The following is a 17692-nucleotide window of genomic DNA, read 5'->3' on the forward strand; positions in this document are numbered from 1 at the left end:
CATTTTCTGTCCTTAGCTTTTTCATCTTGGATAAAAAAAAAAAAATCAAATCAGAATATTTTAACAGACACTGGCTCGGTAATACTGGGATTTTTAATCATACAAAAATAATTTTGTAAGCATCGTCAGTATAACTGAAGCCTCTATTAAGCACCTGTGGCAACACATCTGTCTTACAGTTTTTGATAGCACAGTGTATATAGCACGTGCCTTCAATATAAATTGCTTTTAAATAGATACTTCAGAAAATATGGACAAAAAAACTGTAAGTAACATTCAGAACAATTACCATTACCATATTGGTTTTGATTTCTAGCTGTCATTAGAAGCCGTGTCTCACAACAGTCAATTCTTAGCCTGAAATTTTCCACTCCAGTAGAAATGTCAGTATCTCCCAATATAGCACTCCTACTGCACTTCTACATTCATCACTCTGCCCTGCTTACCTGTTTATATGTGCATCCAAATACCCAACACCTTATCTTGCAGTTAGGCTACGAGAACCACCCAGCATGCCCTCTGTTTAGAGCATATCTGATGCTGCATTTGAGTTAAGAAAGATCGTAACTACAGGAGAGCACAGATCAGAAACATGTCAGGATGACAACAACAGAGACAGCGATGGTTTAACTTCAGCTGTTTTATTGAACCACTGTGGTTCAATATTTGCAGAGTCAATGTAACCTGTCTCACTAAGTTGTTCGTATTACAGTTGTCTCAAAAGCTAATCATAAATGCTAGTAATAACTCTCTGTTAAAATAAGAATAACACAGTTAGGGTTTGCTTGGTAAAGAAAACTGGTTTTAAAGAAAACTTTTGTCATGTCAGGTTCACTTTAACAAAAGTTGACAATAGCATCACAGGATGGAAGGTCCTAAAAAAACAGGAAATCTCTGCATCTTAATTTACCTGGAAATAATATTGAATGACAAAATCATAAATATTGCAAAGACACTTCTTGCTAATCCATTTTCTATCACTGCCTTGCGGATACCTGTGTGAAAAACAGGTAAGTCTTTTGTATATCTCTAATTCCTACATTTGCAATCAGTTCTTTGAACCCTTTACTCAATGTTTACCTTCCCACGACTGTCACGTTCTGTTGCATGTCACCCACTATCTCAGCAATGATGAACAGAGTCTGTAGAAACTGGAAGCTCTAAAGATTCTGGCATTATGCATCCTCTAGGGTCCAATAACGGTTAACTATAAACCATCACTTCATGGCAATACTAAAATAAAGGAGGATGTATTAGAAGGTTTTCTGTTCATATAGTCAACTTTCAATGCCCAAATTGTGGATTCAGCACCTGGATGTGGCATCAGTGACGCCTCTCATTACACAAACACCAAGGGTTGTTCTCTTCACAGGTATAAGACGAAGGATGGTCAAAGGATGCAAAAGTTGATACTGTGCTTGTTTCTGGCATCAGAATGTTTGGATTTCTAAAGAAATATGGCCAGTTTAATAACTAACATAATGATCTTGGAATATTTTCCAACATTCGTAATGCCATGCACCTGCCTTTTATTGCAAAGATGAAAAATTTCCCAGATTCATTGACTCAATTTTTATGTGAATTTTTTTATTACATATTACTGGTGTTCCTGTTTGTAAAAGGTGCAATACAATTTTAGTATTAACATCAGTCATAATAATAATAATATAAATTTCTGCATGATTTTTCCATCAAACTCTATTAATATCCTTGCAAAAAAAAAAAACTTTATTGGGCTTTTCCTGCAAAAAACCTAATTAAACAAGATAGCTATTTTCAGAAGCCATAATTTCTACAGAGCTCTGTAGGAAGTTCACTTCCAGGAGCCAGATTTACTCTTCTTTGGTTTCTGGTGCTTGTTAACAGCCAAAGGAAACACAGAGTGCCATGTTTTCTTTGACAGCATGAATGTGCAGAGGTCAAAAATGAAGAAAAATAAAAAGTTTCCTACTTCCAGTTTCAAAATGCAAGTGCAACCTAATGCAACATCACATTTGTGCGGCTTACGATTAAGCATGGGGTCTCTTACCTCAAAAGTAGCTGCCAAAGTCATCCATACAGGGAGCGCTCATGCCTGACCTTTACTGCTGCAGGTCCAAGTTGTACTGCTGTGGAGTTTGGTGAGATAAAACGGACCATCATTGTACCTCGAAATTCATGCTTTTGACTGTTACCTCGCCCTAACCTCATCTTTAGTGATGAAATACCAAAAATAGTATGATGTTTGTGCAGTCTGATGATGTTTATGAAGTTGTTTATGAATATACAATTATTAATATTAGCCTACCAGTAAATGCGTTAATGTTTAGTATTTAACTCTTGTAGTTGGCTGAGGTGGAGCCATTTTTTAAACAATTTTAGACACAGCTGCAACTAATTTTCTGGTTCTTTTGTACTGTTCAAATGGGGTTAACCATTTTCTACCATTAGCCGTGATTGCAGGTGCTAGCCCCAGTTTGTTCCTCCTCCGTAGCTAACCACCGGGTTCACAAAACAGACAAACTTACTACTGTTTTGAAGACATTTCCAAACTTCCACAGACTCCCCTGTGGCTTACAGCACAAAAGTCGCTTTGGATAAAAGCATCTGCCAAATGAGTAAATGTAAATCAGCTTGCCCAGTTAAAGCTAAAAATAGATATCAATTAGAATGATACTGAAGTGGAAGTGATATTACATCTGCTCTGTCACATAACGGATCTGACGCCTGTTTGTATCCATCATGTAATTTTGACTTCCAGCCATTGTAAGTTGATGGTAAATATGTTGAAGATCATCATAGTAGTGATATTTTCCTCCATACTGCACATTTGATACGTTTACTGTCAGTTCAGAAAAATAATCCTAAAACCTCCTCAGCCAGGAAGGTGAAAGGCGAAGGCGAAGATGTCCAGGCAGAGAGCAGCAAGATGCAGGAAAGAGGATTTCAGCACAGGCTTGTATTTATCTTTCAAAAAGAAAATTATGCATTTGTGTGACATTAGCTTTTATACTAGACTTTATGTGACAGCTTCTATGAAACGTATTCATCAATTTATATATCTCAGACAGTTTAGCCAACTGTAATCCCTCTGAAGAGAGCAAATTTAAAAAAAAAAAATCTCTATAACTATTAAAATGTTGGAAGTAGTAAAAGTGAAGTTCAATAACTGAAAAAGCATCAATATCACATGATGAGCCATCCATATGCATAACCAACCTTTTCCAGATAAGTTATTTGTTCAGATAGATAGAACTTCACTCATCCACATGGGGCTATGAGGTCATTGCTGTAATAAAAGTAATAGGCTTCAGCCCCCTGTGACCCTGAAGAGGAAAAAAGAAATATGGAAAATGAATGAATGACTCTACAGATATGACAGCAGATATAGCTGCAGATTAATGGCACATTTTTCTGTGAGGAAAGAATCCAGGATGCTCAACTGTGAGAAATATTTTACATATCATTGTATTTTATTGTGATATAGTCCATTTATAATATTCTTTGAAAGAATATAAAGCATTTGCGTGCCTTTGTTTTGGCAAGAAACATATATGCCTGAGCAGACACTAGTTTTGTTTTTCCAATTGCAATGGGCCGGTTGATATAATGATTGATTTAATTATAGTAAACTGTCAACCTTTCCCAAGAAAATCATGAGAAAACATATGGTCTGAAATACCACATCAGGACAAAGGAGAGAAAATATTTAGGCCTGCCATTCATCCATCAAATCCCGAAAATCACGTTCTCTCACATATGCCCACCGTTTAGCGGTGGGAAAACAGACCATGCTCTTTTTCTGCCATTTCAATTTCAACAATTAAAATCAGTAGATGGACCTTGGTCCCTGTTATGTATAATAAAAATACTGCTGTAATCTGTGTGTACATGTCTGTGTGTCTTAAGATGTGATGTAAAGGCTAAATTGCTTCCAGAGAAACACCTCATAGGTGAAAGAAGACCTGGCTCAAGAAGGCTGCTCTCGCCCTCTTAAAAATCTTACTCTTGGCCCTGAGCACTGCCCACTTAATTTTTCATTCACACATCTGACCTTATGTCTGAGTATTACTGTATAGAGAGGGAGTGCAATGCTGCAGCAGCTGAGAGAGAAATGATAGACAGAGTCCGACGTCATGAAATACCACATTAAGTACACAGGATGCCTTTATTTCCCAGGACCCCATTCTGTCCATTCTCAAACGCTGATCGAGGGATCAGCTTGATAAAACACATCACACAAGCCAGAGACTGCAGACAGAGGAGGCTCCACCGCCAAATACAAAGGTTAAATCTCAGATGTACCCTCGGTATATTATTGATAAATATACTGTTGATAAATATTATAAGTTATAATATATTTTATGTGTTTTTTTGTAGAAATTAATCAACATGACTTTGAACCTCACAGGGCAAGACACATTTTTAAATTATAAAAACTAATTTGCCATAGAGAAGTGGATTTCGACAATGCCAGCAAGTGATTTCACTTTGCACCTATTTTGTATAATTTCAAGTGTCAACACTCTGTGCTTTGGGGTAGGACTTGCCCTTGTGTGGCTCCACTTAAGTTTTCATTTATGTCACCTACTCTGGCTCTGCCTTCATAAGTAATGGCTCGTTTCCTCAGTTATTAGGTTGTGTAAATAATATCATCAGTCTTTCAGTGAGTTGCATGGCTGTGAAATAGCTGGCCAATAGGGCAGTTGCACAGCAGCTGTAATATTCTGTTGTTCATATCCAGTGGGAATCTGTTTTCAAAACCCTGGACACAAAATAACTCTTCTTCGTTGCTTTAAAATTTATTTACATGAGGAGAGTTAAAATTGCAATTGCAAGGTCATTTGCATTTAGCCCTTTTCATTACACAGCGTAGGTCAGTGTATTTAATTTTCAATTACAGAAACAATCACACTAATGCTTATCACACAATATGAAATCAAAAAACAAAAATAATATCTTAATTTTTTATTTTAAAGGCATTAAAGCCTCACTAAATTCTTCACATATACTGTACAGCACAATATGCAACTTTGAAAGAGCTTTCTGTCCATTTCTGTTTTGAGCCTGAGTCACCCTGGTCTATCAATCATCAATTTATCGGTCCAGAATATTTAAGACTGGGCACACTCTGGTAATTCTTGGAAAATGGTCATTTCCTTATCTATATTATTTTATTGAAATATAAACACAGACTTATTCCAGGATATTAATCTACTAAACATCAAACATTTTAAATGTTTTAGTGCCACTGTGTGCAGCAGTGCTGCATTTACTCACTGCAGTACATAGACAAGATAAGGGTTGAAGACTAAAAACAATATGTCCTAAGCATTTTCTCACAAGTCCAACAGCATTTCTTGGAGAGCTTTTAACAGCAAGCATGTCCGTAATAAAGCCAAAGATAATAAGAGGAGGGAGAGGGAAACTGCAACGACAGCCGGTTAGATAATTTGGCTAGAAGATATTCAATTTGCTGAAGATCCACCCAGGACATACTGTATACGAGGGGCTGGGTTGAGGGATTTAGCCATGTGGGTTCAAGAGAGTTAAGCAAAGAACTTTTTTTTATATATTTCTAAACTCTCTGATAAATGGCATCCATGGTTTTCTGGTGCATTAGAGGAGGATTCATATCAGCTGTTTTCACAGCTGTTCCTCTCAAAGCCTTGGTTTAGAGAAATTCATAGTATCCAAAAGTGAAATCTGAGTATATTGTAATTGATTTTAGAGCTGCAGGGAAGCACCAAACCAGGACTTAGACTTTTGAACCCCATATAGTTAGATTTGAATTAAACATAAAAGTTCATTCTTGACTTTGGAAATAGAGTCCTTTATGAAAGCTTTCAACAGTATCACATGGTCTGAAGGTTGCTCAGTTTTTTTGGAAATGGAAACTTTTTTGTGTGATACAGTTGGGAGCTCTGTAAAAAACTACAAAATACACCTTGAGTTGGGTTTGTTTTGGCAAACGACTATTTCAAAGTTCAAGAATGAGCTTTCATGCCTCACTTTTAAGCCAACATAGACAAAAGGTCCTACAATTGCTGTAGATAAAGTCATAACAACTCCATTTGCTGATGAAGACAAGCACTGCAAAAAGCTAGTAGGTGGACCTTGAGTTAGGAATGTTTGTAACTATTTCAGAATACTTTCACTGAGCAATATGAAGTCAGGAAAACAGCTCATGAGTGGCAGGTTTTTAAGGTGTGTTTATGGTAATTTAAGGTTTAAGGTGACAGTGATGACAGTGATGGTAAGATAACTGGTAAATTATGACAGAAGATGCTTCCAGATGAAGATGTGAACTTACTGTAAGATCCTCACTTAATAGAAAAAAACACCACTGACTTCTGCAAGAATTATAAATGAGAGATTTCCTGTCTCTGATGTTAAAAAAAGGCTTGATAAGGCTCCACAAAATACATACATACATACAGTATACATACATTATACCAGTAATGAGGTACAGTAAATGTATAGCTGCTCTATGTAAAAAACTGGTCTCACTTATTCCATTAAAAAAAAACAGGGCCCATTGTGAAAATATTCCACATCCAACGAAATTCATTAAAAATACAGATCAGGTCATTCGGGTTAATAATGACATCATAGCAACTGTAGTGTGCTGATATCCAAAGCAGACAAGCACTAATGGACATTACATTAACACCGAGGTTCACGGCTGTTGTTGCAGCTGAAGTTTTAATGAAATACACAATCGAATAATATGAGAAAAATGTGCAGTATGTTAAAATGTTTCATACTCAACATCAACCACCTTGATTATATTCCTAATGAAAAGAGCAAAATTTCAGTGAATTCAATCATATTTTGAATTCCCAGACATATCCACATTTTGCCTTCTGTTATTCAAAAACGTTTCACAAAGAAAACACTCCCTTGTGATTCATGTCTTTGGATTTAGAACAAATCCCTCCATAGTTTCTGAATTCCTTTGGTGGTAAGTAGTCGCGGGTAGGTGGTAAGTAATCAATTTCAACTGTACTGAATTCCTCCATGGTTGCATTCCCATCACCCTCTCCATCATCCATGTGCAACTGGATCCCACAGACCTGATGTGCTCTTCCCCGAGGCCTCAAAACACACAAAAATTAACTTCATCAATTACTTTCAGCCGTATTTAATAATAAGGATAAAATGCCCCACAAGAATTATCATCTTATGTTACTGTGCAAAAGAGGCAAATTTGTAAAGAAAATGTGTCAAGTTTAGTGGCTTTTGTTAGATGCAGTAATGGAAGAAGTACTCAGATCTTTTAATGAAGTAAAAGTACCAGTACAACATTGTAAAAATACAAATTTACAAGTTAAAGTCCTGCATTTAAAATAATACTTAGGTCAAAGTATTGGCAGCAAAATATGCTTAAGGTATCGTGATAATGTACTAATTAATTAATGGAGCCAGTTTTAACTGCTTTATATGGTTAGGTAGTTTAGTCTAGGCGTTTCCAACCTAGCAGTCAAGCCCCTCCAAAGGGTCACAAGATAAATCTGAAAGGTTATGAAATGACTAATGGCAGTGGAAAGAAGAAAAAACAAAGTTCTGATACACAAATCTGTTTTCAGTTTTTGGACTTTTCTCTAATCTGTATTTCTAGTCAAATATTGGACAATTTGAACAGTTATTGAAATGAAAACATGTGAGAGGTTTATAGGGTAAATGTTTCTCTTTGGTGGAACACCTCATAGACATCTGAAACACAACTACAAACAGATTTCATATAAGAGGTCAATAGACAACAAGGTTGGGAATCACAGGTCTTATTTTTAACGATATGTTGGATCCATACCTGTACGTCTGTTTTGCAAATGCATTTCAATCTGCAATTTATTATGCACTATTGACAACAGCTACTTTTACCAGTCACTGTTAGGTATGGTCCTAGACGTGAGCATGTGGTAACATTGATCATACAGTGTCAAAGACTGGATAAAGTGATGCATTGATTTAGGGATGGCATTTGAAGCTGATTCTTACCACTCCAAACACTTTTGCATTGTTTTCTGTTGGTTCCAGAAATGATCATTGTATAGTTACAGTCAGGTTTGTGTCATGTCGGTGGTCTTCGTAGGGGTCTAAAATTGCTATGGGCTTAGGCCATGAATTGAATAGTAGTGCCCCCTCCTGTTCGAACGGTGTAGCATGTTTGGGTTTTAGACTGCCATGAACCCTGAGTTTCATTATACCTTGAGTTATAAGTTTTTATAGACCTTTTTTTCTCATTTATGTCATTACTGATGCTATCCCTACTTTTCTAGAAATGACCTTGAAGTTTGCAAATTAGTGATTGTAGTTTCGCTGTATAATGGTTTTATATTTGATGTCATTCACAGGTTATGTCACTATTGTTTTATATTTTACCATTTTCTCTAATTTTGAAGTGTTTCATACCACTTAGATATAATATAGATACATTATATTAATCTATATTGGACTGTACTTTGTATAAAGGCCAACAGAAGGGAGGGATTCCCACCTGTCTTCATATCCAGGGCCCCTACATCTGTCAGAGACCCAGATCTTTTTCTAGGGATGTCAGCTGAGGATAATTTATTGTTGGATGTGTTGCACTACAGACATACACTTAGAGACAACACTATGTGGGACCAGCCTCTGACAGGGCTGAAACAATAGGCTTGAATCACTGCAGACATTATGATGTCAAGGCAGGAAAACCACAGGTGTAATTAATAACCGTAATAAAAGTCAGGTGATCTACCTCCAGGGTTGCAATATTGTGCTGGCTCATTGCCCTGGCTTTATGATTTAAACAAATAAAACAGAGCCATCATTATTTTTATTAGTTACACCTGTGTTTCCCCTGCTTTGACAAGTTAAAAAAAAAACAAAATCTTTCCTTCCTCATCAATGTTATTATAGAGATGAATACTGCCTTAAGGTCAGAAAATTAACCTGTCACAGTATCTCAATATTATTCTCTCAACTAAACAATTCCACACACATTATAAATCTTCACATTAGTCTCGAAAAGTTTTCCTTTATAATATGAGACATCTCAACAAGAGAGTTTGAGAAGTTCTCTCATCATACCTTTGAAAACAAAACAAGGGCAATTTCTCTGAATGTGGGATTTTATCACAGTAGGAAAAGCACAGGTGTAAATAATAAAATTAAAGAGGACTGAATTCCATTTAGCTGGTTCAGTTACATTTAAATAGAACAAAGTTATCGTTAATGTTATTAGTAACACCTGTGCTTTTCCTGCTATGACTAGTCAAAATGAAATGTCTGCTGTGAAAAAGGGTCTGTGAGAAGTCTCAATACCATTACAGTTTATTTACGTATCTATTTTATTTAATTATTTTTCTTGTTTTTTGAAAACAACAACAGGACATTTTTGGTTTCCTTCCTAAGCAATTCTGTTCTCCCTCAGTAGCAGTTTCTTTGCAGCAATTTGACCATGAAAGCCTGATTCACAAAGTCTCATCCGGACAGCTGATGTTGATATGTGTCTGCTACTTGGACTTTAGACTCTATTCTGAGGCACTGTTAATTGGCATTTTCTGAGGCTGGTAACTCTAATGAACTTATCCTGTCCAGCAGAGGTAAGGTCTTCCTTCCCTGGGACAGTCCTCATGAGATCCAGTATAATATAGATTAGTGCAGTTGTCCAATAGGGCTATTTACTATATACCAACACTACCAACACAACACAGTTGATGGTCTCAAACACATTAAGAAGGCTAGAAATTCCACTAATTAACTTTGCAGCTGTTAATTGAAAAGCATTCCAGGTGACTACCTCATGATGCTGGTCAAGATAATGCCAATATTGTGCAAAACTGTCAAGATAAATGGTGGCTACTTTGAAGAATGTAAAATATTAAACATATTTTGTTTTAGTAAAAAAAAAAAATTAAAAAAAATAGTCAAAATGAGACAAAAGGAAGACCTATTAATATATATGTATGTGTGTGTGTGTGTGTGTGTGTCTGTGTGTGTGTGTGTGTGCGTGCGTGCGTGCGTGCGTGCGTGTGTGTGTGTATAGTTTATTATTATAATTATTAATTTGTATATATAAGTAGTTTTTAATATTAAGTTTGTGAGAAGGAGTAAAAGTGTAGTATCTAATTTTTCACCTTTCACTTCTGCCTAACATTTTACCTTTTTGATAAATACGGGCACAGGTCATCAGAGCGCTGCGGTGCAGCAGCACCACCTGGTGGTCAGGGGTGGGACCAGCCTCTGCTCTGTGTACACTAGCACAGTTGAAGATGGCGACTGGAGTCCTTCAGAGAGTCAGCGGAGGCTTGGCTCGGGCTAAGGGCAGGGCCCACTCGGCCGGACAGCTTGTCCTCTGGAGCAGGTGGGCGGTCATCAGTGTGCAGGGCTCAGTGTTTGCTGGTGTGCTGTCTGTAGTTGGCTGTTGTGTATTTTTATCAGCAGGTCTCTGAAGTGGCTACGATGAGCCTGGGGAAGCTAGCCCGTTAACTGCTAGCCAGTCCTCAGTGGCCTTAAGCTTTAACTTAAACCAGAAACTGCACTTTAACATTATTTATTCCGGGGTATTTCAGATTAACGCTACGCGTGTTTCCTGGTGAAGGTGAAAGAATACAAGTTTCTGTCATCTTTTGTCAGTGAGCATCTCAAATGCTCAAGGTCAATTTGATACTTTATCTTTATTGCCAACTTGAATGTGTCTGCCCTCTGTTAGGTGCTTTATATGAGCCATACTCTTACATACTGTTGCCTGCAGTAATTCATATACATCACTATCATTGTGTGTGTATTATTTACCTCAGAGGAGCTGACGTGTCAAGCTCAGTCTGTATTTTGATTAGCTTACTGTAAAATATTGTCCTACAACAGCTTTCAAATTAAAGTGTAACCATATTCTTAATAAATAAATTGCACATGCAAAGACACAAAGAAGGAATGAGACTTTCTCAAACCCCATGCAATTGATCATCATGACATGTCTGTGTTTGCAGAGGATTTGCAACATCAAGCAGCAGAAACCGGGAGGACAGCTGGTTTAAATCACTGTTTGTGAGGAAGGTTGATCCAAGGAAAGATGCACACTCCAACCTACTGACCAAAAATGAGGAGAGTAACCTCTACAAAATTCAGTGTAAGTTGCTTTCTCTATATTTACAATTAAACCACGGCAAACCCTTACGCCTGAAATAATGATGAGATTGTTTTCAAACACAAACTTTCTTTTCAGTCCACAATGTGAAACCAGAGTGCCTGGAAGCATACAACAAACTCTGGTGAGTGTTATTTCACATTATTGTCAAATCACGTATAGTTTTATTAACTTGTAGTTCAGCAGATGTAGTGTCAACAGTAGTAGTGTGAGATCAGGACAACCTAAGTACAGCGTTGTGCAGTATTGAGTAAAAATAGTCTGGAGCAGTCTATTCCTGTGAGGTGGTCCGTCCCTCACAGACCAACCTTGCTCATACCTAAGATGCCAGGAGGCCATTTGCTTGTAGTTAGGGACTAACTTGGGACTCGCAACATTAAACAGAAAACATATGACCAGAAAACATGTGATTGTTATTTAGATTTGGTAGTTGGAAAATAACTTCTTCAGGGGACTTGACTGCAAATATGAATCCAGTGTCAAATGCACTAATAATATATGTGCTGTATTTCAGTATTTGATCCAGGTGTCCAGGTGAAATGAATTTGTTTTCTTATTCATCACAGTGAGGATGTTTTGCCCTCCATCCATGCTGATAAGTACTACCCCTGTGAGCTAGTGGGAACCTGGAATACCTGGTATGGAGAACAAGACCAGGCTGGTAGGATTACTAGTATTAACATTTGCAGTATAACAGATCAGGGGTCTGCACTGTTTTCAAATCAGCAGGCATGCTATACTATATATCCGTCCTCATGCAAGTATAATTATTAGGAATTTATGATGTGTGTATCCGGTTAGAAGTTGTTGTATTTTTAAACCTGTAGAAACTATAGCTCCACCTTAAATGAGCATTCCTGATTTCCAGGGTCAGTATTTCTCATTCTTCTTGTTGCACAATTACATTATATTACATCAATTATTGCATTATTTATTGACCAGAAGTACAATTCATTACAGAATTATTGGCTTGATATTGAACAAAACACAAACAAGACTTATCCACCAAGTCAGACATCCATGAAACATAATAATGATATAACCTGTTCAGACTAACAAACATTTCTTGTGAATTTCCTCCTAACCCTAACGATGTTTATTTATCGGGATGTAGCAGCACTTTCACAAAGACAAATCGAGTACACAGAGTCTGAGGCCTGGAGTAATGTTTATTTTAATTATATTATTTAATGATCCTGCTTTTAATATATTTGCTTTCTCTGTAGTTCACCTGTGGCGTTACAGAGGTGGATACCCCGCTCTAACAGAGGTGATGAACAAGCTCAGACAGAACAAGGTAACGACTCCTTCGCAAGCATCTTGTTTGTGTCACCTGTGTATAACGCTTTAGTCGTAGAGCCATCAGTCCAAGTAAAGCTTATCGATTGGTGTCCGTCCACTGACAGGAGTTCACGGCGTACAGGAAGGAGCGGGGTAAGATGCTGTTGTCTCGCAGGAACCAGCTTCTCTTGGAGTTCAGCTTCTGGAACGAGCCTGTACCCCGAGAGGGCCCCAACATCTATGAGCTCAGGTCCTACCAGCTCAGGGTAAGTACCAGAGCCAGGGTTTATCTTATCATTAGCGGTGTACTTGATGATAGCGACAGATTTATGAGCTAAGTCATGCCTCATGTCTGATTTGGCCCACGCCTTTGCTTTACCAAACATAATCAGCTCTTTTACCAAGAAACCCAAACACTGATTAAACTTAAAAAACTCACATGGATGTAACAGCTTATATTGAATTAATTGCTCTTTATTTTCAGTTTTATTTATTCAGCCCAAAGTCACAAATTTGCCTCGAAGGTCTTTGCCAATCTGTAAAACATACAACACCCTCTATCTTTAGACTGCTGGTTCAGATAAAGGACTTTCATTACGATCTAAATGATGGAGCTCATGATCTGAATCTTTTTCTAAACTTTTGTACACCTCTGACAAATCACTCGGTTTTCGCATCATCCTAACTTCACATTGTGAAGTGTACACTTGGTTCAAGGCTAAAAGTCATCTGCACAGCATGTTGTTGCAGGAAGGGAGAACGTTACTCTTTCACTTTCCTAGCTCACGTTTTCCCACTTAAACGGATGATCTCCCGGTCACATGCTTTACTTATGTGACCTCTAAATTGCCTCCACCCTCACAGGAATACTGTATGATGTGTAACCACCCCTTCAGGATGACAGTGGTGGTGGACAGTCTCCACTTGTGCTATTTTTTTCCAACCGGGTCACTCATAAACAATTTATACCTACTTATGGACTCCTCGTTGACTATGGCAATCCAGTGGCACATGACTTTAGCCTGGATCAATGGTTGGATTGAAATCAGTCTTAGTCTAACGTAATGCTTGATACACCCTCCGCCAGTTGCAGATTTAAGTCGTACTTTCTAGGCAAAACTTTCTAGATAAGCGCTCCCTGGGACACGTGATGAATGCAGGCTATTATCCCTCATCACAGACTCAGATTACATCTTAGAAACAGCAGGACATTTGTTGCCTTAAGCACCAGACAATGATTGAGGAAGCCTTCGGGTGTAGTTATTATTGCAGCTTATCTTCACAATGACAAAATACCTGAGTTACGTCTTTATCACTCATTTGTGTTAATACGTTTACTCTGGAAAGAAGAAGAAAGTGTGATACCCATCTGTAGTTTGGAAAGCTCGGAATTATATATGTCTTAATGTAATAAAGAATCCTGTGTTTTCTTTCCTGCAGCCAGGAACCATGATCGAGTGGGGTAATTACTGGTAAGGCAGCCTGAATTCATTTGATTCACTGAACTGTAGTTACAGAACAGTTGCACTACATGAAACCTTCCTCATCACACTGTCATTAATAAGAGCTATTCCACAGAGAGGCCCTATTTTGAAGCTGTACTGTCATGCTCTCAAGCCAAGACCCAAAATCAAGTGCAATATTATGTACACTGCAAATGTGTGTCCGTAATAGTTGTGTATAATGAGCCTGGAAAGATCCACTGCATGGTCTGACCGAGCCAACAGGTCGGCATTTATCAGTTTGTGCAACACAGTTGATTGTAATTGATTAAAATGAAGATGTGAGCTTTCTCCACACGACTTAGTTTACCATAGCCTTTTTTTCCTCTGATGGCTCTGTATAGGATTTCTGTGTTGGTCTTTGTACTTGTATGACCATTTTTTCAGTTGTTACTAAATCCACTGGATTACATATCACTACATGTTTTTGGCTGCAAAAAATACTACTGACTTATACGGTCAAATCTTCCATATCTTTTTCCAGTTAACAGATTTGTAGTGATCCCTAACCATCATGTGCACCATTTTAAATGAAAATATGACATAAAACCCTTGAATAATATCTAGTAGCTTTTCTGCTTTGAGTTTTCAAGTTTCCATCCTTCTTAAAAAAGCATAAATGTGATTTTGAAATAATCATAGGGGGAAAAAATTATGTTGGATGAAAAGACCACGCTAAGACAAGTTCATCTTTTCCTAAAGTCAGTTATTTTCTTATGTTTGCGTTTATGTTTACTTTAACCAAGCTTCATTTGAACAAACCTCTGTAGTCATGCAGATAATGCCAGTAAAGCAATTTAAGGCAATTTCAATATAATTTGTGGAATTGAAGGCTTTAAATCCAAGTTCAAGTTACAACAACATGAAGAACTGAGGCCGTATAGTTTTGAATCCAGACAGTGATTATGATTTGAATAAGTGTATGTTTGCTTTGGGACAGTGCGTAATGGATTTTAAACATCTCCCTCACCTCAGTCCACTTATTTCACATAGACTTGGCCAGTGTTAAGATTCATAGACATACATACAGTAAGTTATGGCCTCACATCTAATGCTTGGACGTAATGTTGCAATGGATAATCACAGTTATGGAAGACAATTGCCATCCATTTTACGTTACCAAACAGAAAAAGTGTAATTGTGTAAATTAAAGACAGTCCAGAGTAAATTCAAAGATGATGTTGAAATACTTGTTTGAGGACTGGTCAAATATCTTGTGCGTGCAGGGCCGGTTTTGTTATGCCAGATGAAGCCTTGGTGTTTTTGGCCTGTGTTGTGACTGGAGTTGTTTTTGTCTGCAGGGCCAGGGCCATTGGATACCGCCAGCACAACAGAGAGGCTGTGGGAGGGTTTTTCTCACAGATCGGTAACCTCTATATGGTTCATCACCTCTGGGGTACGGTCAAATACCAGCTTTTGCAGAATTACATGCTGATAGTGTCGAAATCATTAGCTTCTTCACAGAAAAGCAGTCAATAATTGTTCTGATAATTCTTTTTTTTTTTTTTAAGTTATTTATCAAGCACAGAGCCAAAATTTGCTGGTTCCTGTTTCTAAAATGCTGCTTTTCTCTGTTGTATATTACTATGAAATGAATGTATTTGGGTTTTTACTGGACAAACAATCATTTTCTACTGTTTTCTGAATTTATTCAGACTTAAAGCTGCACTAATTGGTGTCTTTAAACAAACACTGGATCAAATGAGTATGTGTTAAGTGAACTGAACAGCTTTTATTGAGGAGCCCACAGATAATTATTACTCAACTTTGTACTTCGTCTCAACTGTACAGAGCAGTTTTACCTCTTTCTGCTCTTTGCTTTGGTTTTCTGGCCAACAGCTTTATTGTGTTGGTTCATTCTCTCTGCTCTCATAGTCTTAGCGGACAGCTATTATCAGTGAGAAAACTCTGATCGACGCACTGTACACTACCTACTCAGCACCGAACAGCAAACAGACACAGTTAGCAATTGTGGAGCATTTAGCAGCTAAAGAGAGAGACTTTTTTCCTCAAGATTTGGTAGAGACCAAAAATAGAACACAAAGGAAAGTGAGTATTGGACATAAATTCATCAGGGAAACACAAACACAACTCCAAATGAATATTCATGTTGCTCCATGTCTGCTGGAATTGTACTTATATATGCAAGTGTTTCATAAAACCTTCACAACAACTTTGTATATTTTAAGGTCAAAAGATGTTCACATCTGAATTCTGCTGCAACCACATGTCCAGAAATATCTGTTATTGTGTTATTGTTGTTATACATGTGTGTGATTTGTTGATTTCAGCTTACAAAGACCTGCAGTCCAGAGAAAACACGAGGAATGGTGCCTGGCAGGAGGAGGGCTGGCACGAGGTGGTGTATTACACAGGTGAGCGAGAATAAAATCCTTTTTCAAACACTAAGTGCTGATGAGAACTCATGTTTGTGTCACTGCAGATTTTCTGAGTCTTTCTCTCCATTCTTTTGGCATTTACATCATTTGTCTTGAGTAACAACATACTGAACTTTTTTTTATCACTTTAAGACCCTGTTGAAGCTGATCAATATCAAACAGACTTTAAACTATGAGGACACACTAAATCAGTTCTAAATCTGTTGTTTCCCCTTTCTCCAGTTCCTCTCATTCAGCATATGGATTCCAGGATTATGATCCCGACAAAGGCTTCCCCGCTGCAGTGAAGTGAGAAGTGAGCTGGAAGCTGAAATCAAGTGGCACCCTTTCGAATGTTAACATCCATCCAGAGCATTACTATCATGGTTTCAACCTCCTGCCACAGTGCTGCCAGACAACATCCTTTTATTCTTTTTCCCTAATTCTTTTTTTGTCTTTGCTTCAATACTTCAAGATGTCACAAAGTCAGAGGAGGTAACAATGCCTACCATGTATTTGGAATTAAAAAAGTCCAAGCCACTTAAAGCCCTTGACAACAGACTTTTTTCTTTTCTTTTTTTTTGGGTACTGGGGCAGGATGAGTAAATTTGGCCAATTTAAACGTCCTGATGTTCATTACATCCAACGTCTCGTACCACATTAAACGCTGGTCCATAAAGAGAAATCATCTCTAAGTTTAGAACCAACCAAAGTTACTTGAAAAGGCGAGCAGCTATATATAGTGTAAGTGTGGGAACTGATATTAAGAAAAATAGTACTGCTGAAGCTCACTACACAATGCAGTGGCAATTTATTTATTTAATGTAAATTTGGAATACTTGTATTATCTACATGTGCTGAGTAAGTGGCACTTAGATGTAAGCCATGCCATTGCTGAGTGAAGTGAGAGAAAGCCTCTGTATACTCATGAAAACTGTGTATCTGCCTCAAATTATGATGATGATGATGATAAAGTACAACATGGTGTAAAATGTAAACCTCAGAATTTTATAATTGTGGTCCATTATACATCGAACATTTTTTTTTTTGCAAACTACTCCTTTCAGTTGCTTTTTCCAGATGTTCCTAAGTTCTCTGTCATGGTGATATTGATGTTTCATGGTGCTGTGTTTGTAACTATGGCTTCTACTTTTTTCTTGTGAAGACAGCATGCCTGATTTTAAAAACTTTTTATCTAACCTGTTTTAAAGGGGCATAACTATCATCTATGATAAACTCTGAAAATAAATGTTATCTATCATTGGCTGAGAGGCCAGTCATGTTGCTGCATACTGTAATATCAGAGATTTTATTGTGAAAGGAAGCATGTTTATCTTGTCTTTCCGTTCATGGAATCATAGGAAACAATGTGGAGGGAAGGACAGCAACGCCAACACAGAATAAAGTTGTTCAAACAA

The 17692-nt window shown here is 37.5% G+C and overlaps 1 protein-coding gene across 1 annotated transcript; it reads left to right on the plus strand.

Moving 5' to 3' along the window:
* Nucleotides 1-10213: 10213 nt before the first annotated feature.
* nipsnap2 (nipsnap homolog 2) lies at nucleotides 10214-17692 on the plus strand. Its single transcript, XM_022753827.1, has 10 exons — nucleotides 10214-10330; nucleotides 10956-11095; nucleotides 11192-11237; nucleotides 11680-11774; nucleotides 12340-12410; nucleotides 12520-12660; nucleotides 13835-13866; nucleotides 15198-15292; nucleotides 16188-16271; nucleotides 16518-17692. Exons 1-10 carry the CDS (start codon nucleotides 10239-10241, stop codon nucleotides 16580-16582), a joined length of 861 nt encoding a protein of 286 aa, XP_022609548.1. The 5' UTR covers nucleotides 10214-10238; the 3' UTR covers nucleotides 16583-17692.

The sequence above is a fragment of the Seriola dumerili genome, unplaced genomic scaffold (assembly GCF_002260705.1).
Source record: "Seriola dumerili isolate Sdu_G_001 unplaced genomic scaffold, Sdu_1.0 BDQW01000199.1, whole genome shotgun sequence".
Lineage (NCBI taxonomy): Eukaryota > Metazoa > Chordata > Actinopteri > Carangiformes > Carangidae > Seriola > Seriola dumerili.